General features: G+C 46.5%; 1 protein-coding gene across 2 annotated transcripts in view; it reads right to left on the bottom strand.

The window, feature by feature from the left end:
- The window catches only part of LOC144169662 (excitatory amino acid transporter 2-like), a 110,637-nt gene that overhangs the window by 63,199 nt on the left and 25,285 nt on the right, over positions 1–22,153 (bottom strand). The window contains exon 1 of one of the 2 annotated variants that reach the window (XM_077698931.1): positions 14,933–15,448. The exons of the other annotated variant lie outside the window; for it this stretch is intronic. Within the exon in view, the coding sequence (XP_077555057.1) occupies positions 14,933–14,992 (60 nt within the window). The 5' untranslated portion in view covers positions 14,993–15,448. Of the gene's footprint in view, positions 1–14,932; positions 15,449–22,153 lie in introns of those variants that run through there. 2 annotated transcript variants of the gene reach the window in all.

Here is a 22,153-nt window from a genome sequence, read left to right as displayed (position 1 = left end):
TGGCGCCTTACTAAACAACTAGAAGGCTAACTTAGGTCAGCTCAATAGGCGATGGAAGGAATAATCTTAGGAATAACACCCAGGGACAGGAAATGAACTACCTGGATCAGAAAATAAACTAGAGTTGGCGATATTGTAGTACAAATAAAGAAAAAGAAATGGACTTGGGCTGGTCATGTGGTGAGACGTATCGACAATTAGGGTAACAGAGTAGATACCAAGAGATGGGTTTAGAAGAAGGGGAAGGCCATTAATCCGATGGAGGGATAAAATTAAAAGAAATCGGGGGTAAAGCATCAACTTGAGCAGTGCAGGACAAGAGCGGTTGGAGGTCAATGGGAGAGGCCTTCGTCCTGCAGTGGACCTGAGTAGGCTGATGGTGATGATAATATTGAGTTCTGCCATGTCAGTCAAGAACCTTTGCTCTTACTGTGGCTATGGCCGAGCAGGTGTCTTCGATTTTGAGGTGTCTGTTCGTAATTTCTTCATTTTTTGCAGTTTCCACTAACGTCAAACCAGAAGAGGGGCGAAGCATGCAGTGACTAAGGGTATTGAAAGATTGTTGGTCTGTCTCTTCCCACACGACTCGTGCTGATTGGGCTCCGGAGAAGCGCCGTGGGAGGAGCAATCGCGCGCTTTCTGGCGCCCTCTCTCGCGTTGAACCGGATTTCAGCAATTTGCATGTTCCATCTGCCCCTGTTTGGGGTTGTGGCAGGGGTCAACCCGAGCGCAGTGCAATGCTCGCACTTCGTCCTCGATGGTCAACGAGGACCCTTTACCAGGTAAGTACGCCTTTCCGTACATAGACCGACCACCCGACCCGATCAAGCCTAGCGTCAAGAGCCGGTGAGTATTTGAGTGTAACACAAATTATAAACCGTCTACAAACAGCTTCTTTTTCTGCTTGACGATTGCTGAAGCGGACAGGGAGCGTTCCACCAATCTATAAATGAAATTAGTTTATTTTGAACCGGCTTTATCCATTGTGCACTCTTCTTTTGGTACGGGTTACGTTCTAGCGCGATGCGTTGGAAAACGAGGGTCCTGGTGCTTTAGTACCATGACTACAGGAAACAACGGTACTAAAACACTAGGACACTCGTTTTCCAATGCCTCGCGCTAGAACGAGTCGTACTTTAAAGACACGAGACTTTCACAGCAAAGCTGTATACCTCTACCCCCAAACGGTTTCATTTCCGTGGGCAAAAAATGCCAAGGCGGCAAGGCCTAAGATGCCGAACACACATAATCGAAACCGCATTATACGCTTCTTCATAACATGGAAACCGCATCATTAAACCTCTCATACACTTATACACTGCGTGTTTCGCCCCTCCCAAGGCTTTACGTTAGTGGAGATGGCCCGGTGTTTTCATGCCCACTTGATTGTTCAGCCTATGGAAGTGACACGTGATTCACCGCATTGCAAAGAAACCTCGGTGCACTAAGTCAAATATACATGAACGATCTGCGCCTGTTCATAACGTCTATGCGGCTAAATCATACTGGTTGCCTGTTTTTGACACGTACGTGTGTTAACCTGACTTTTAAATCATGTGTCAAATAACGGACTTTTAGATGCGACTGCATCTTATTCACTCGCCTTGTTCCTCCATACGGCGTTGTTGTCCGTCCACACCCCTCCCCCTACACTATAAAAAAAATAATAGTTTGCGGCGCCCGGTTTCGATCCCACGACACTGTGGGCGGAACGCGAGGTACATGGTGCTCTTCCCACTGCGCCACAAAACCGAGACAGAATCAAATGCTACGAACGCGCCTTATATCCTTGACTAATTCAAACTACGTCAAGATGCTACTGATACAACGTATGATCGGGCAATGATTAACACTTGCAATAAAAGAAAAGAAGCTCCCACTTACAGCAACAATGATGGAGTAAAGGTCGTTGCGACAGCGAAGCCCCAAGCATACCACTTAGAGAGATTGACCAAGATTGGCCAATAAAACATAATAATAATCATAAAACATAATAATCATACGCGTTCCCGACACGTTTCACGCGATTTCAGAAACAATCCAACGGAAACACCAAGTGAACCCCACGATGCGTCGCATCTACACAGGGTTCCCCTCGCGGGGAGGTGGGCGCAATTTTATGGTAGGCAGTGTGTGATTTTAAAGTTTTCTGGAATAGTCTTCCATGCAACAAAAAACACCAAGGTAGCCCTGGTCGAATGGGTATGACTCACATTACAGAACCCATGATGTCTTGGTTCGAAACCCGGTACGGACAAGCGAATCTAATTTTCAGAGTGTGTGTTAGAGGGTTCACGTCGACGACATGTACAAATGTGTGGAGAACAGGGGCACTCGGTGTAATCTGTATTGAAAAGTAATCAATTTGCTGCTTATATCTGGTATTGTGCATCTTAATGGGTAAGTAATGACTCGGTCGCTACACTGGAGCCTTAGTTACCCACTTTTGCCATAACGAATGTGATTAATACTGTCGAAGGCTTCCACAAAGCTAATAAATATGCTTCAAGGAAGTTTTTTTGTGTGTGAAAGCATGCGAAAATACACCTGTTTAGATGAAGCTGTGGAATATCGGTGTGCCCATGTTTATTTAAAAGAAATTTGCCCCCGAAAGTCTCAGGTTGTACAAAAACGTTTTAAATATTTTCCTGGCATGTCGTTACGTCAACAGCTGACGACGCAGACGAAAAAAATTCCCTCGCACTTCCCCGAGGGGGAGAGTGTGTAAGTGCGAATGCACGGTTGTTGATTGCGCGATTACGGTGGATATCGTGATCTTAATGAGTAGTCGAGAGATTACACACACGCACACAGCTACAAAGAAAGATATTTCACTCGTTATTGCTGATACCGTTGCCCGGTCCGCCATCATCGTTATCGAGATGCAGGACCAGCGACCGCTCTCGACGACGGCGCGCGCTCGACTAATACCCTCCCGCGCCACGCGGCCGCTACACGAGCGCCCTCACGCGTCGGAATGCGGAGCGCCCGCTACGCGAGCGAGAGCTCTCCCGCCCGAAGTGGAGAGGAGGCGCCCAACACCCGCAGTCACTGAGCGGAGAGAGGAGGAGGAGAGTAGCGCCCGCCGTTACGGCGAGGGCTACACGAGCGCCCTCACGCGTCGGAATGCGGAGCGCCCGCTACGCGAGCGAGAGCTCTCCCGCCCGAAGTGAAGAGGAGGCGCCCAACACCCGCAGTCACTGAGCGGAGAGAGGAGGAGGAGAGTAGCGCGCGCCCATCTCCCCCCGTTGCTAGGGAAGACGAGGAGCGCACGCACCCGCCGCTGTTGCTATGCGGACGACGGCGGCGGACGATTCAGGCTCGCTTAAGAAGTGAATTCGCACTTAAAATTCTCCAGTACAAGAGACTCACGCACGCGTTAAGCAGCCGCGAGGGGACAAAATTATAGAGGAAGAAAATTGGGCGCGTATCTGCTTCTTTCGCTGCAAATGTCGACAAAAGACGATAGTCTGTCGACATTTGCCAAATAAATGCCTCCCTTCGCTTTCCCGCTCACCACTCATGCTGTTGCTCTTGCGTCGCGCTCCTCCCAAGATAAACCCGCCGCGGTGGCTCAGTGGCTAAGGCGTTGCGCTGCTGAGCACGAGGTCGCGGGTTCGATTCCCGGCCGCGGCGGCCGCTTTTCTGATGGAGGCGAAAAGCAAAAACGCCCGTGTGTACGAGATTTCGGCGCACGATAAAGATCCCCAGGTGGTCAAAATTAATCCGGAGCCCTCCACTACGGCGCGCCTCATCGCCTGCGTTGCGTCGGCGCGTTAAAACCCTCAGCCAACCAACCATCCTCCCAAGATAAAAACGCTAAAGATTTGCTCAAGTCAATTTAAATTTACCGCGTTCCCCTCCACCAGGCCGGGTACCTCGATGCCAGCGCTGTCGTACGGCGGAGACGCGCGCGAATCGAGGCGCCCTACTTCAACGTTTATAGAAGGGAGTTCCTAGTCCATGTTCATTCCAAGAAGAACGTGGAACCTGTCTAGTGGAACCTTTCGTAACGATTGCAGCTTGATTTCTTAAAATGCCGCCAGAAGCTGTAGCGGCGCGGGCGACAGCAGGCGACGCTGTGGTTTTTCTGTGTGCAGTGAATGTAGTATTTCATTTCGCGAAAATCAAGCATCTATGAGTTTTTTATGAAGGAACTCTGTAAATGTTCCTCGTATATTAATTTTCTGTCTTATACTTGCGTAATGTCTTGTTCTTGTTCAACAATGTTGTCAAGTATAAACATATAAACCGGACTTAGATACTTAGATGTTTAGATTTGGTTGTGAATAAATAATACTATTGCGCAGACTTCCATTCACTTTGGCCAGGTGGCTGAATCGAGTCACCGACAGACAGACAGACAGACAGACAGACAGACAGACAGACAGACAGACAGACAGACAGACAGACAGACAGACAGACAGACAGACAGACAGACAGACAGACAGACAGACAGACAGACAGACAGACAGACCAAAATTTCTGGGTTGAAGTAGCCCAAGAAAGAAAATCGTCTTTAAAAGGACTGTAGTAGGTATGCTGGCGTCACACCTCCTCTCGTTTTCGCTCTCTGGACTAGCCAAAGTGGGCCCTTGGTTGTTTTGCTCTAGCTAGACTTTAATGATGTCCGCGTTTGCTCGTTGGGACCTCTCTTACGGGCCTACGTTGCTCTGCTCAGTTTATTGTTTGTTGCGGTTGCTTCCTGCACGTGTTTGTCATCCTGTGCGCAACGACCGGATACCGCTGCAATAACTAACCTTTACTCCATATGTCCAAATATAACTCGCTTATCTTGCCTAAAACCGTTGGGTCATGTTGTATGTACAACGGGCTCTTTCCCGTCGTTCCGCGACTTGTGGCTGCTCTTCGCCACAAGCTTTCCGCGCTCAGCAGCCATTTCTAATATGACTACGCCATGGCGGGGTTCTTGGTTACAGGAAATACGAAAGTTCAGCTTGTTTCAGACGCACGTGCACGGTGCCGTCGAAAACAAGGGGCGGGGTGCGTAGCTAGCTTCGAAAGCAGTTTATTGAGCGGCAAAAGGACAGGCCGAAATCAGCTTACTCCGCCTGCTTCTTGCACATTGGCACGCAACATTTTATGGCGTGGCCTCAGTGATCATGTATAGCGTAGACTTCGCCAATTTTTTCGGTTCGGGGAGCTGCCGAAATGCGGCAAAATCTCTCTCCAGAACATAAGACCTACCGGGGGCTAGAAAACAACATTTGTGTTTGACGTGCCCTTAACTATTGTTACCTGACGCTTCCTCGTATTAATCTCCCTTCATGGTAAAAATAATTTGTAGCCCTCAGCCAATGAGCTGTTCACCGACAAGGGGCATTTTCGGTGCCTGAACCCTTAATCGAATAATTTGAACGGTGCTCTTAATCCAACAAGCACACATGTATTTCATACTTTAAAGCACTCTGACGGGCTAGTTGGTCTGACATGATGGAAATAAAATTGCGCTAAAAGTACGGGACGACCAAAGAAGACACATACACAGCGTAGACTAACAAACTGAGTTGATTTCCACGCTCATATACACTAATACCTCGTTAACTCGAAGTAGTAAAAACCGGGAAATATTTCGAGATAAGCCGATTTTCGAAATAAGCAAAGTTGCGCGAATTGCCGTGAAATATCGAGTTCTTTGCAAGAATGGCGCTGCTACTTACCAGTTCTTCAACATCAGCTTCCTATCCTGCTTTTCATGAAGGTTTGAAAGAGAAAAAAAACAAAAAAAAACATACAAGAGACGTTCACCGGCTGGGTTTCGTGGCTCTGCAATTTTATTTAGCAGAAAAGAACTGCGTATTGCTGGTCTTCTTTGCAGCCGCACTCGGCCCTAGTAAAGAGTCCTCTAGCTGCTTGACGCATCGCATGAGCCGATCTTCCCCGCCGGTGCTCTCCATTGGGTTTTAAGTGCGAATGCACTTTATAAGCGACCCTGAATTCCGGCGACCGCCGTCCGTCCACATAGCAACAGCTGCGGGTGCGCGCGCTCCTCGTCTTCCTTGGCAACGGGGGGAGATGGGCGCGCGCTGCCTGGCCGCTGACATGGCACATACCCACGTGGGGGATTGGCCAGGAATCTCCTCGTCTTCCTTGGCAACGGGGGGAGATGGGCGCGCGCTGCCTGGCCGCTGACATGGCACATACCCACGTGGGGGATTGGCCAGGAATCGGGCGTGAGAAGGGCTAATGCACCCGCTTAAAGGAGTACTGACACGAAATTTCAAAGCTGAGATCCGCTCTAGCAATCAAGTACAACGACAACACAAATAGGTGTCTGTGAATAAATGCATCTTTCTTTCTTTGTAGTTGTGTGTGTGTGTTTGATCTCTCTTTCGCGAACATTACCGAACCGCGCAAATTCAACTCGTGCATTCGCACTTTCACATTCTTCCCCTTGGGGAAATGCGGGGAAATTTTTTCTCCGCACGACACAGCTGTATGTTCTAGTACACTGCACCTCTGCGCGTGTCTCTACCGTTACATGACGTGCCACAGGGTTGCTTGACGAAGTTGATATGCCTCTAGGCTCAGACTTCACGTGCGGGAAAAACATCGGTTTTGTGGTAGGCCCGGCTAAACGAGAAAAAAAAAATCGAGGGATTTAGGCGCGCCAGCATCGCCCGAATCTTGTGAAACGGTCCGCGGCGGCAAAATTTTCGTTCCACTCTCAGTCAAGATTTCGAGATATCCGCAGTTTGGCCCAAAAATACTTCGAAATAAAGGGCAACAAATACGTGGGACGTATACGAAATGGTTCGGGGCCGCAGAAAATTTCGACTTAGCCGATTTTTCGAGATATGCGAGTTCGAGTTAACGAGGTATTACTGTATACTACTATGAAGCAGACACGTGAAACCAAGAGAAGTTTAAAATACAAAATTAAAATAAATAAATAAATAAATAAATAAATAAATAAATAAATAAATAAATAAATAAATAAAAAGGAATAAATACATAAACAAATAAACAAATAAAAAACGCTCACTTTCACAGTGATACACATTCCGTCTCCAACAGATCAGACCCATCAAGAAACGCGATTTCTTTGCCCAACAACGATAGTGAAGCAACAATAATGCAAACATCACCCGCGCGCACAATTTCACGCGCCTCTATTATTTCCCGCGTGAGCGAGTCACGGCTCCTGGCGAGCTCCTTAGTTTTTTCAAAAAATGGGGCACACTTACAGTCACGGCAATGAATGCCAAGTGCTTGCTGATCCCGTTACTAAACTTATTTTTGTGCCGATGGAGTCTATCATTAATACATCTGCCAGTTTGACCGATGTATACTTTTTTGCAGGGCAACGGAATCAAGTAAACCTTAGCTTAGTAGTTAGGTTAGTAGTAAAACTTAGTAGTGTATATGAGCTTGGAAATCAAATCAGTGTGTTAGTCTGCTCTGTGTGTGTGTCTTCTTCAGTCGTCCCGTCCTTTTAGCACAATTTTATTTCTATGATATTTCATACGGCGGAGGCAAATACTTGCAAGTACATTGCAGATATTTTTTTAAGAAGTACGAGTGAAAGTATGCGTTCCACCAGACGTGGAAGCTGCGCTAGGGGAAGATTCGATCAGCTGAACGCAGCGAAGCCAGAAATCAGAGTCTTTTAACCAGCAACTAGAATTTTATTGCGCAAGCATTCTTTGCTGAGCACACCAGAGCGCCAACCATGCAATACCTTGTATCTGCAATAGTATGCATACAAATAGGGATTAACACATTTATTGGATGTACTAGTGTAAATAGATATTATATGTCAACCCGCTGCGGTGGCTCCGTGGCTAAGGCGTTGCGCTGATAAGCACGAGGTCGCGGGTTCGATTCCCGGCCGCGGCGGCCGCTTTTCTGGTGGAGGCGAAAAGCAAAAACGTCCGTGTGTACGAGATTTCGGCGCACGTTAAAGATCCCCAGGTGGTCAAAATGAATCCGTAGCCCTCCACTACGGTGCGCCCCATCGCCTGCGTTGCGTCGGCGCGTTAAACCCTACAATCAATCAATCAATATTATAAGTCGGATGAAATTGAAAAGCTGAATTTAAAAAAAAAACTAAAACAGGAGTAACGAACAAAACATGTTTATCTTATACACCGGCTTGCCTCGATTAGTACAAAATCAATGAAATTCCGGAAAACAGAAAAACACGTGAAAAATAGTAAAAAAAAGCACCGACCCTGTACCTCCTTGTATCGGCACAGAAACGCGTAACTAGCGAAATTAACACCTTGTAATATAGTAAATAAAAATTTGCTGGAGGTAGTTAAAAGAGAAACACAAAACAAAAACGAAATGTGAACAAACAAAACAAAAAGAGCCGTCTGAAATGTTTCCGAAATAATCTCCCAAGAGCTGAGGGAAAATTAAATGGTTTACAGCTCAAGAATGAATCTCATTCGTCATTTCTTTGTGAATGTCAGCACAGCCGTCCACCGGGCATGCTCGGAGTTTTGTTCACGGTACAGTTACCTTTAAAATTTCATGAAATGTTTCGTGGCATTTAATACAGAATGTTTCCACACAAGCGCTATAATTCACCTTGAGCAGTGTGCTGTTGAAACACCGCGAACACAGCCTTTTGGCATGTCATGAGCTCAGGATGCTAAGAATTCTCGCTTCTATTGCCCAACTCGGTTATTGCCCAACAGGCTTATTCAGCTCAATAAGCGCCTATAGTTTCGACACAGCTTCCCTCTGTAGTCGTCGCCACTTCCAGCATCTTTTCTTCCCTGCCCCCCTCCCTCTCTGCGTCTCACCGGCCACCTGCTTTGTTAATGTCATTCCAGCGCAATAACCATCAAGTTTAAGAGAAGGGATTAGGGAGAATGACTTACGGAGAGGGGCATTTACGCATTTAGGAGACAGAGTTTAGGAGAGTGGCAACCGCTGTGAGCCAGTTTTGTCACTGTCGCCTGCGTTGCACGTTTTTATCGCAGTGGGAGAACGGAGCGGCGAAGAACTAGGATAAGCGGAGTAATTGTTGCAACTCCGCCGATAATCGTGTAGGAAGTAGTCTGGCGCGCGCTCCACCGTGCACAGACACATTATGGCTGACTGCCGGCAACTTGCCATTGAGGTCGTCCCGTCCTTGTGTGCTCTTCCCTTGTCTGTTGAAGTTTTAATACAGCGCGGTTCCCGAAGAAGGTCAAGTTCGCGACGATAAGAAACAGGAGTTTATCACTTTTTTCGACTCCTTCGTATGCAGGCCACATTTCACAATTTTTGCTTCTGCTATTATCTTTAAAGACTGCTATTATCTTTAAAGTAATAAGAGTCCTCATAGTAATATTTCGTCGCCGGTTATGTGTTAGCAGCTTATAAAAGCTCAAATTACAAAATACTGTAGGCCTTCTCGGTACAACTTTATTCCTTTCCGCGCATTAAACGCGCCAGAAGTTCTAGCGAAGTGGCGAAGGCATTTCACTGCTAAGCACGCTCGCATGAGCTAGGTTTCGTGTTTTTTTTTCTAGGAGCCGTTCTTTTTACGCGTGTGTGTCTGCGCTCAGATATTCTAAATGACCGTGCAGGGGATATTTACGTTCAGGTTAAATAACTTGGAAGCATTTTCGGTGTTATCTAACTTTCCACTACAGCGTGAATCATAGGCAAGAGTTTCCTTTGCGCATTAAACCGAAATAAGATTTGACTTTTCCTCTTCCGATTCATGGATACGAAAAATTTATATATATATATATATATATATATATATATATATATATATATATATATATATATATATATATATATATATATATATATATATATATATATTCATATATATATATATATATATATATATATATATATTCATATATATATATATATATATATATATATATATATATATATATATTCATATATATATATATATATATATATATATAAAGAGAGAGAGAGAGAGAGAGAGAGAGAGAGAGAGAGAGAGAGAGAGAGAGAGAGAGAGACAGCGAGAGAGATTGCGAGAAGCAGAACATAGCAGAAAATCGGTATAGCTTCTAACAAAACTGTTTATTTCTGTTTCGGTCGGATGCCGACCTTTTTCAAGACCCCAGGTCCGACCGAAACGTCGACAAATAAACAGTTTTGTTAGAAGCTATAGCGATTTTTTACTACATATATATATTGTAACGGTGAACTCACACGTTGAGGGTTGTACCAGGTGGAAAGAGAGAGTTTATTCTAAAAGGCGAACTTGTGCCCGACAGCAAGCCAGTCCAAGTAAGCTTCGACTTCTTTCTCGTCTTCCTCCCTTGGCCCCCAAGCGGCCCGAAACCTTCTTCTTCTTCTTTGATGCATTACCAAAATCCCTAACAGGATTCCAGTGAGAACGGAATCAACCATACAGTCGTGGCATTGCCCCCCCCCTCCAAGCTGGCATCGACCCGATGCCATTGCGAGTTGACAACACCAAAACAAAGGAGAAGCAGTCAGTGATGTCGGCGGCGTACTAGTCGGGCATGTAGTGCTGCGTTATTCTTGGGGGTCACACGTGCGGGTGTAGTACGGCTTAATGCGTGCCATATGCACAACTTCCAGGGCAGTTCTTCGGCGGGAAGAACGTGCTGTGGTGCCTTCGGGTAAAACCTCGTAATTAACGTCTGACAGACGGCGAATAACACGATACGGTCCGAAGTATCTGCGAAGCAGCTTCTCTGAAAGTCCTCGGCGGCGGATCGGTGTCCAGACCCACACGAGGTCACCGGGTCGATACTCTACGTGACGGCGGCCCTTATTGTATCTTTCAGAGTCGACTACTTGTTGCCTTCGAATGCGTAGACGTGCGAGCTGGCGTGCTTCTTCGGCCCGTTGCGTAAATGCTTCCACATCCGGGCTGATTGTGTCGTCATGTGCAACCGGCAACATTGCATCTAGGGTTGTCATCACAGAGCGCCCGTAAACAAGTTCAAATGGTGTACTGCGAGTGGTTTCTTGTACGGCGGTATTGTAGGCGAATGTGGCATACGGTAGAATTTCGTCCCAGTTCTTGTGCTCCAGATCGACGTACATGGAGAGCATGTCCGCTAATGTTCTGTTAAGTCGTTCTGTGAGGCCATTGGTTTGGGGGTGGTAGCTGGTGCATTTTCGATGAGTGCTGTGTGTTAACGTTAAGATATTCTGCAGGAAGGTTGCTGTAAAGGCAGTGCCCCTGTCGGTGATAACAATCGTAGGTGCTCCATGACGCAGAACAATGCCTTCAAGAAAGAATTTCGCGACTTCCGAGGCAGTGCCGTTGGGAAGGGCCTTGGTCTCGGCATAACGCGTCAGGTAATCAGTGGCAATATATATATATATATATATATATATATATATATATATATATATATATATATACACGACAGAGAAGTCACATTGAAAAACAATATTTATTCTAACCTTTCGACAGGGGACCTGTCTTTTCCAGAGATACCGGACGTCCAAAAGGGTGCGTTAGCACCCGAATGCCTCTCCCGCTGAAGACTGGGCCATATCGTTCGTGCCGACATGTAGCACGATGGCGGTTGTTGTCTTTGGGGCTAAGTCCAGCAGGGAGCAGGCGTCGTCGATTTTTGTACCGGATGGCGAGATGAAGGCTGGCGTTTCTTTCCGCCCTGGGTCGAAGTGGTGATGCAGGTGCTTGCAGTGCGAGTCTCCAAGGACAACTGAAGCAGCTAGATACTTTGGAAATTTTCAATTTATGTTTTCGCGTTGACTGTGCCTCTAGCCATTGTATTTATGTTAAGAGAAAAGGTTCCTGGCTATAATTTTAACTATACGGTAGAGAAGCCACTCTGAAAAACATAACAATATGTATTCTAACGGTCCGACCGGGGACCGGTCTTTTTCGAAGCGGTCGAAACGTTAGAGGTAGAATAAATATTATGTTTTTCAATGTGACTTCTCTATCGTATAGTTAACGTTATCATTAGGAACCGTTATGGCCAGGAACCAGAAGCCAGGTCTCGTTGAATTAAGACCGAAATAAGGGTAGGCAGTCAAGAAAGCGCCAAGGAAAGCAAAGGGGAACATAAGGGATGTCATTGTATTATCATTGAAACAGATAGTTTTTTGAAAGAAAGAATGAATGCGGAAGAAAACATGCCTTCTGGGTGGGATCAGAACCCACGACCTCCAGAATACGAGTCTGGTCCGATGACCACTACGCTACCGTAGGGGCTGTGCTCCCCTCCCCTTATTTAGGTATTCATATTAAGGTAATTGTTTCTTGTGCCTGGGGGTGGTAGCCAGCGCCACTTCGGCTCGCGGTGAAGGGGACCTTCTTATTAACCGCAGGGCCGTGACTCGAGCGTCTACGACATGTCTGAAATGGTTGACCAGCTTTGATCCCTCTTAAGCTATGGCATGGTATCAGTTGCCGTAGCTACATGTTAGATATACATACACAATCAAAACTCGATCTAAAGAAACAAATTTCCCGATTTAACGTAGCGATTCGGATTCCCCCGTGCGTGCCTATACGGCTGAGTGCCTTTATGAAATTGAACTAACGAAATATCTCCAGCGCCATTACAGATTTAACGAAGTATTTCGAGTAATAGACAGACTTTAAAGAGCACCAATTTGGGACGCGTTTCGTTAGAACGCCACAAAATTTATTGCTCCATGTCAGAAAAAAAAAAAAGAGGCATAGAGTTTCGTTTTTACGGAGCCCTGTAACCTTTAGAGCCCTTCCCAGTCATATTTCCTAAATAAAGTTTTCTACTATACTACTACTCGTGGTTTCTCCCGGCACCTGCGCGTTCGCTGGGATCTTTGTTTTTTGGATCTCACGGGGGAACCGAGGTCACGTTGACCGCGCGCTCTCGCGTGCAAATAAAAGTCTGCGCGCCCAATGCTAACGAAGCGCACGCAGGCGATAACCACAGGAATTTCTGGCAGGAAATAAATTCGCCTCCCCCAGAACCCCCAGCGTTTTACTGAATTATTTTCACTGCGGACTTATAGCGCACTGCTAAATTTTCGGCAGGCGGCCGCCGCGGTTACGATGTCACCGTAGCTGCTAGGATGCTCCTCCTTTTAGGTAACAAAGTATAACGTATACGTATCTTGCCAACATAGTATAACGAACTGAGAAAACTTGTATCTTAAAATTTCGTTTTAAAGTGAAGCTCTAGTGTTCTCACTGATTGCGTCTGTAACGCGAAAACACCGAAGTTAAAAAAAACGCTTCCAGGAACCGGAAGAAACTGGGTCCCTCATTTTCAGAAGCCGGCTTCTATCCGATTGCTCCATTTCGACCCGTCACGAGAAAGCTTCGCGTTCAGCCATAGTTGTCGTTTGACGGAGGGGCGCATTATTTTTTGTGCTAGTATATAAGTGGAATATTAGACGAGATGATGGTCGGAAATCAGTTGTTCCGTTATTTTACCGTTTATTTAGTGCTGATGTACAATGCTTGTATAGTCGCAACGGGACCTGTATCTGGAAACGCAAAGCATGTTTGAACGTCGCCTACACGCGATACTACTGCTACAAAATCAATCAGTCCACCTCGCCTCTGTGCCCACAGTGTGGTGTCCGTGAAGATCTTCAACACCTCATATGTGACTGTGCGCGATTTAGTACGCAAAGAGTGTGCCTTGGAGTGTCTCTGGGCCGGCCGCTCTCCGTAGGGCTAGAACTGAGAGACGTATTAGGTCCCTGGAATTCTTCCAAACGTGCCTTTCATGCCACAAAAGCTTTACTGGCCTATCTAAAAGCCACAAGCCTTGATCTGACTTTGTAAATAGTTCAAATCATGTGTTCCTCTTCATCATTATAATCATCATTGCCACAGCATTCATCTGGCGTAGCAAGCCAGGCGGTTTAGCTCGGCTGACATCGCCAGACTCATTAAAGATTGTTCTCTCTCTCTCTCTCTCATGTTTGATATCACCTGCACGCAGCCGGGTGCGATATTCTGCGGGAACCGAGCAGCAACATACGATTTCAATATCGGTGCGCATTTCTTTCCTCGAGCCGCGACCACGAACAGGCGGGACGTTGATAGTGTTGTGATTGATCTAAGGGTTGAAACTCCATGGTCGATCCAGAAGCCGATGGTACGTAAAGAAGAAAAATCCCCGAATCAAATTGACCGCGCTCTTAAAACAACGGATGGTCGAACCGTTTCGGGCTGAGCCGGTAACCGTTATTTATTTGTTAGGTTCAGTTCCTGTTTGGGCTCAGCGCGCTAAAAGAATAGCGGTTCGGGTTCGGGATCAGTTCCGGCAAACATTTCGGTCCGGTTGCGCGCGGTTTTCGGTTCGGTTCGGTTGCGATTCGACACCCCGATAGAAACATAAGTAAAGGGAGGGGATTTCAGCCACTCCCGAAGCTCAATCACTATAGCATCGAATGCGTTATCCTACGATGGTGGGTTCGGGTGCCACCCGGAGGAAACATTTTTATAATTTTTTCCCTTACTTGTTATAAAATTATGATTTTTCGTTTAGAAAAGAAACGAACTGCTTCCTTGTGCCTCGTTTGGCATCCTTGGCTGTTTGGTTATCTTTTCGGAAGCCAGCAGTTCCACGGATCATTAATAAAATAGGCGGCATACGCAAAATTGCTCGAGTGCGTTCGCGCTCGTCAACAAGTTAGTTAGGCTGGTCGGCTGACGAACAACCAAGAATTGTTAACCAACCAAGAACTGAATTGTTACGATGTTTATCGCAACCACCAATCAATCTGATCCCAACCCAACAAATCACTGTACTCAGTGACATTTCCCGATGAGAAAACTAAGCTGTGATCTGAGTGAATAGGTAAATGTCAGGGAACGCACTTGGCTTGTGTTGTTAAAATATGTTAAAGTAGTAATTATGCATTGAATTGAAGCTGCGCGATACTGCGATACTTCGGCAGTAGATTTTTAGGTAAACAAACCAAGAGAAAAATTGGAAACGGAAGAAAATGTGTCGAGTACTCTGCTCACCCTGACAACGGTTCCACCGGGGCCGTCTTCAGGAACGTACAGGCGCTCTTCTTTCTTCATCGCGATGACGGACGGTGATTTGGCAGTGCCTACAATCAGGTCTATGAACGGCCGCTCGCTGCCGTTGGCGATCAGTGGCGTGGACGCACGCGTTCTGGATCAACTGACCACTTCCCGAGCTCGGCTCTCGCAATACGCGGATGCGTCACTATCCCGCGAAGCCTCCTCGCGTGGCTCACTCGGCGTATTGGGTGCCACTCGGCGAAAGCAAATCGCTGCGTGTCGATTAGCCCAACCTTGAGGGCGACCGAACGACCGAACGCTCTCAATCGGCACGCACTGAGCAGCAGCAGTGGGTACTACGTTTCATGCCCGCACCTCGGCGGTCGCGGGAGTACGAGTGAACAGAAATTTTGTATGTACGAAAGGGTTGAGTGGGGAAATGGTCATGTAAACAGGACACCGGCCCCGAAAGTGCCGCTAATCTGTGACGGAGCCCAGGGGTGGCCCGTGGCCGATAACGGGTGTCGCGTCCGGCGGAACAGACTTCGACTACGGGAGAGAGAGAGGGCCGCGTCGCGGACTCCTCCTGTCATAAACTGTCACATTCGCTGTAACAACGCTGGCGCGACAGAAAAAAGGTTCACACGCAGCAGGGATAAATACAATTCGGTGGTAATCTCTGCCACTCCCCTGCGGAGGTGCAAGTCCACCTGTGGTTACCGAGATCTTTCTCCTCTTGAGGTCAACACGCGAACGCACGTGGACGCGGGACAATGGAAGCAACACAGTTTACTTCTGATAACATCCGTTTTTCGTGTGTACCTGTCTCAGCTGGAGTGCACATGCGCATGTCTCTGCGCGTTGCTTTCTTTTGTTCTGCCTGTAGAGAAGTAGGTGGTAATAAATAAATAAATAAATAAATAAATAAATAAATAAATAAATAAATAAATAAATAAATAAATAAATAAATAAATAAATAAATAAATAAATAAATAAATCGGAACAGTTTGAAATACAGCCACAATGATAGGAAATGAAAGTCCAGGTACAATATTGATAACTGATATACAAATATTTATTTATTTATTTCAAGTACCTACATCGCCCATTGGGCATTGTTGTAGGGGGGTTACAGTAGAAAATAGAATACAAACAGCAAAATTGTAACCGAACTAAAATCATGCATAACATTATACATGAGAAATCTAAACACTTGCAGTTCAGCATTGTAACAACAGTACAAAACACAAGATTATACAACGAAAGCAGTAATTATACATATCAAAAATCAACAACCACGAGAAGTACAAAGCCAACGTTAAATATATGGGCTATTTCAGCAACTCAAAATGCTGCTTCAATGGCGGTTAGGAAATTAGAATAAGAGAATATTGGTATTTTTAGCGCATTCCAGTCGCTAATAGAGTTTGGAAAGAAAGAGTATTTAAGGACATTCAATCGACAGGTATATTCTCTAATTTTATATAAGTGATCTTTCCGTTCGGACATGTAACTAGGTGTCTTTGAATACCGCTCTTTATTTATTCCAGTCTTACCATGATATATATTATAATGAAATTTAAGTCTTTGAACTTTCCGTCGTCCACAAAGGGGTTTCCATCCCAGGGCCTGAAGAATTCCAGAAGACCTTATTCTGAAATCGTAATTACCTGTTACAAACCTGGCAGCCCTTTTTTGCACCCTCTCCAACTTTTCATTCAGTACATTCGTGAAAGGGTCCCAAGAAACACAACCATACTCTAGAATTGGGCGCACATTTGTAATATACAGGGTTTCCTTGAGTGTTTGGGGCGCGTCTCTGAAATTTCTTTGGAAAAAATGAATTAGGCGCGAAGCCTTGGCAGTGATTAAATCTACGTGACTGGTCCAATCTAGTGTTGCCGTGAATGTTACGCCAAGATACTTTACTTGATTTACCTTTTGTACCACACAGGAATTTAAGTAATAAGACCTGGATATGCATAATTATTGTAATCACCGATATTCCAGAATAATTTACTGAGAATAACATCCAAGTTTTTCACTGTATACAGACCGCAATCAACTAATTCCAGATATAGTGTTGTGATAAGCTAGCTGTAATAGAACAATCCAAACTGTTCCGCTCCGTAGTCTACAATATTTTTTTTTTCAAAAGAAAAGGTACCTTGAACATTCCGCGTATAGTTAGTATTCATTGAGTCACCAAGGTCGCTCATGACGTTTCAGAATGTCGGCGACAGATGCACGTTCATTTATCCCCTTCGGTGTGCTTACGATTTAACGGATGCAGAATTTTTTAGGCGCAATAACGTTGCTCGTTTTCGCCGAATTCGTGCGCCAGCGTTTACCAAGCAGGTCAGACGAGGAGCCGATCGGTGCACACTTGTTGTGCACTGGATAGCTTATCTCTGCATGGCATACATTTCCGTGACCACTTGTTTAGCGCAAGGGCAGAAAGTAATGGTAGAGCATTCGAGTACCGATTTTATTTATGCAGCGTGAACGAACGTGTTTGTTTCTGGGGCGCACCAGATGAAGGCGTGTTCAAATGAACGAAAACAGGCGGGATTTTTAATTCTTCCGAGCATTGTGGCGACAGAACGCCGGAAGCATTGCAGGGGTTCTCCGCAGGGAAATATGGACGTCAGGTGGCGTGAAAGGTGGGTCCGCTAGTGTCGCAGCGCATACCGCTCGCCGTTAACGCGAACAGCAGTCCGCGGATCGGGATCTTTATACCAAGCTCCTCAATCAGGGTGAAGACGCACACGTATTTTAAACATATAACCCTGATAATGTTATGGAACTGACGTATTTTTTTTATTGGTGAGAGACAATTACGACCAAATGCGTCATATGTTTTGGTTGGTTTTCTATGTGACCATCTACATAGTCGCTTAACTACAGTCACCAGTGACGTAGCGAGAAATATTTTCCGTAGGGTGTTATACGCCACCGAAAAAAAAAAAAACATTTTTTCAGGTAGCCTGCGCGCGAACATCCTTTCCTTTTCATTTTTTATTTAATTTTGTTATTTTCGTTTTTACATATTACACCGATGAAAGTAGAATAGTGCAAGCAGAAATGTAAGTAAGCAAAAAGTGTAAGCAGTTTATAACAAAGCAGAAAAAGGCCGAAGTGCGGATGGGCCGGGGGATGCAGATCTTGGAAAATTCATGGCTTGTACTGACCAGTATTGGGCAACTTTGCTTGTCCCGCCAGTAGACCGTTACAATCGCATTTCCCTTTCTATCCCATTCGCCCACGTTACACATTCCTGATGTTTAGTAATTAAGCAGGCCGATTGTCGTGAGCCAAGAAGTTGGACTCACCCATATTACCGATGTAGAACGACAGGGGGACGCGAGAGAGACAATGGTAATAAATGGAAGAAAAGTAAGGTTTTACTTCATTGTAATTAGGTAGAAACATTTCGAGCAGTGGTTCGGGACCGCGATTATTCCCACATATGAGACTAACCTTTTTTTTTCACAAATAGGGAGAACTCGCAGCACGAGATCCACCGCATCCCTTCTGGAGCAGTCAGCCGACGCCAAAGAGTGACATCCCCCAAATAAAGTCGCCGATGAGATCATTGAAAACCGGGCATGTGCCCGCCACACAACTTCGATCCGTTCCTTAAGCTCTTTGTCATTCCCGGAAAGCGAGGCTGGTGGCCCGTAGCGCTGCAACGCAGATCCTGCTGACCTCGAAAGCGAAGATAGCCTTGGCTGCAGCTAACCAAGAAAGCGCTTTGGGCTACGAGCAGTTTGCAAATGTTTCATTACATTCTTCCTAAGGCACAAATACACTCCTCCATTCAGAATGAGCTATTCACCTTAATTCATTCCACCAATTTCCCAGATTGTGTCCAAGACGTTGACAACTCCGCTACCTTACCTGATTTAGTGTCAACATGAGAGGGACGTCAGTCCAGGTCAGCGGCGTCCCTTCCATCTCAACTTGTGAGAGCTGATAGCTCTTGAACAAGGCATGCGCCCTCCGAATGCCTGTGTGTCATTCGCAAACGCTTTAAAAATGCTTCCAAAAGGCATGATATATATGTCATGGCCGATTTAAGCCCTCCTCTTCACCGACCTTGGGCCTTGAATTAAGCTCCGCCGGGGCTTTGCGAAGCAGGTGTCGACTCAGCTGTCGACATCGCTCAGTGTAGCGTTGTACACCCAAACAGAATGCGATTTAAAGCATTGGGAGGGTCGCCAACCTTCTCATAATGAATCAATGTTTCGCAACAGCTTTCCTTCTTACAACAAGAAGTGTCCGAAAACTGCGCGCTGCCGCTGTAGTCATTTCACACGAAGTTGTCACTAACAATACTTTGCCTCACGTTAAAAAATGTGCCAAAGCTCTACAAAGTAGAGATCTTGACTGGCGCGAATCTATCAAAAAAGAAACATAGAAAGGCTTGAAGGTTTTTATTTCATTTTGCGTACTATAAAAAGAACAGACAGCTGGGTGAGCTGGTAAACTCTCATATTTCACAAAACGCGTCAGAAACAAGGATGAAAGAACCTACAAGTAACTTTCCGTTAACTTCCATCGTCAGTGTGTTTCTTCTTCGTAGTTTTTCGCCCATTTTTTGCAAATTCGAGGAAAATATAGCCAGGCAAATATTTCATGCCGGAATTGTCGAGGTTATTTCCTCTTTCTGTGTTTGCGAGAGTAGTAAAGGCTGGGCTGGAGGTTGTTAAACAGGCGAACGCGTCCCCGTACAGAGCTTCATCGCTTCCGTCATGTAGTGGTAGCGTGTTGAACGAACGGCGAGCAGGATAGCTGCCTTGGTGTTGACGACTAAGAGCCGAGGGCAAAACTCAACTGCTTTACTGCAGGGCCAGAGGTGTGGCAGTCGACGAGCAGAGAGACGCTCTGAGTTCAGCTCTCAAAGCCGACTGATACGAGCCACCGCAAGGGTGGAATTTATACTCAGACGTACCAACGGACAAGCAGCCTCTTCACGGCTTTGCGCACGGCCCGAACAAAGTGCAAACACACAAGAACAGCTTCCCCCGGTTTCGTGGCAGCCGGCGCATGTTGACTCTGAGAGAGTAGGTAAAAGGGTTCTTGGCGGGAGGAGTCTGTTTGCAGGGTCAAATCTGAACACGATGCTGCTAGAACCAGTTTGTTCCGGATTTTGCAACTGCCGTGGGCGGGAATCTTCGACAGCGAGGGCCTGAGCGGCAGACACGCTCAGGCTTGTCGTAACTTGTTTGAGGAGGGCCGTCTTTGCCGCAACGCACGAAAACTTCCCCGCACCGCACGAAACTTGCATCACGCGCGCACAGGGTAGCGGCGCGCTGAATTGTAACAAGCGGTATCTGGCTGGCTGGCTGCCTGGTTGTCTGGTTGGCACTCGGTTCACCTGCCTTCCCAAAAGTTGATCAGGTGCATGAACAAAACAATCATGTAGGCAAAACCTTTTATAGCTACTCAATCTAAAAACATGCATTATACCTGCCAACATTGTTTACCAAAAAAAAAAAACGTGCGCACAAATGACAGTGGAAGTGTTCTTTAAATCAAAAATAAAAAAAAAACATTTGAAATGGTGTTGAATTGAGGCGATGTAAAGCCAAAAACTAACAAACGACTAAGAGCTCGGCGCGAGGCACTGGCTCCGTTGCGTGCGTCTGTATCCCCTTAATTAAACCCAGTGTCCTAAGTTTGGCCGTTTCCCATACAAATACATAAATTAGTGGGTCGAATTACCCGAAGGCGAATAACCCGATCAAGGTATTTCAGTTTCTTTGGCCACAAAAATTAACGAAGTAAAATACGACTTGCCGTTGCGCAGTCTGACGGAATGCACGAAACTGCGGCGTGTTGCCGTCCGGCTGTGGCCACAATTTTGGCAGCGGGAGCTGCTGTGTCGGGTCCGACGCCGCATTCTCGGCTCCCTCTTCCGCGTTCCCGCTGATGCTGCGTCACGCTCCTTCCCCTTCCCGCGGCTCTATTGCAGCGCCGAGCGCCGACGCCACGTTCTCTCAACCTCTCCTGCACCACGGCTGCTGCTGCACCGCGTGCTCACTGCCTATCCTATTTTCCGCACTCGCACTCGCACCTGGCTCGGTCCCCTCCTCCTGCTCCCGAAGAATGCATGCAGATGTAGGAGAAAACGAGTGTGTATATATGCACCCCCTTGATGTGAGGGAGTGCACTTGCAGCTTTGATTGCGTCATATGCAGCCTGGAGTTCTAGTAGCAGCGGGTCTGGCGTGTCGGTAGAATAACAGCGAGAGCCTTTAGGTTTCGAGTGTGTGGCACTGACGAAAGCTGTCCGTCCTCCGGGCGGGACAAGAGCTGCGTCTGTGTACAATGCGCAGTAACCTTCAGGGACCGTGGTATCCGAGTTTGGCGCTGTCTGGTTACGGCGGCGAAGCTTCGTTGGTTGTTATTGCTGTACAGCACCATGGTGGAAGGTTGTCTATGGTTGAAGTCACGCGAGACTCATTACAGAAATGGGAATGGAGTGCTCCGACCACAGGTGTATAAAAACGCTTGAGCTTTCTTTCTTCTTCACGCTGATTTGCAAGCTCTTTGATAGTATTGAGCTGGGCGTGCTCCTGTAAGATAGGAATCGGGTGAGACGAGGAAGCGCCGGGATGGTGCGTATGGCCTCTCTGTTTATGGCCTCAAGATTCGCCCATTCTTGTACTATGAGTTTGTGAAACTGTGCCTGGTGAGTATGTGTGCCTGTAAAACAGCGCGTACAAGTCGCTGAAGCACCTCCGTGCGGGCTCCTCCACACCGAGTGGTAATCCGGCAGATCAAGTGCAAAATCGACCTGGAATCATTCCATGTCTTCCGGAGTCAATGGATACCCGAACACGACTGGCGGATTTGAAGTCCGAGTACCCGCAGCTCTTTCTTGGCTGGTATTGTGGCTGAACCAATTTTAAGCTGATAGTTAACATTGGAGGCTAACTTAGCCAAAATTGCCAGACCGGCTGATTGCGCGAAGGCATGAAAAACATCGAGGGCTTGCTGCAGGTGACGACACTGCAAGCCGAGATCTCGGTTTGTAGACCACAGTGGGACATATCGTCCGCGTAAATGAGAAATCTCGCAGGAGGGAAGTCTTGTAGCTTCCATGCAAATGGTGCAAATGCGATGTTGAACAATAGAGACGCTGGCACGGAACATTGGGGTACCCCACGGTTAGATACGAACAGGCCAACAGACTTTACGTCCACTTGTGAAA

This window comes from Haemaphysalis longicornis, unplaced genomic scaffold, assembly GCF_048455015.1.
Source record: "Haemaphysalis longicornis isolate Haplotype H1 unplaced genomic scaffold, Haemaphysalis longicornis Haplotype H1 scaffold_2, whole genome shotgun sequence".
Classification (NCBI taxonomy): Eukaryota; Metazoa; Arthropoda; class Arachnida; order Ixodida; family Ixodidae; genus Haemaphysalis; species Haemaphysalis longicornis.
This window is presented reverse-complemented; position numbering and strand designations above follow the sequence as displayed.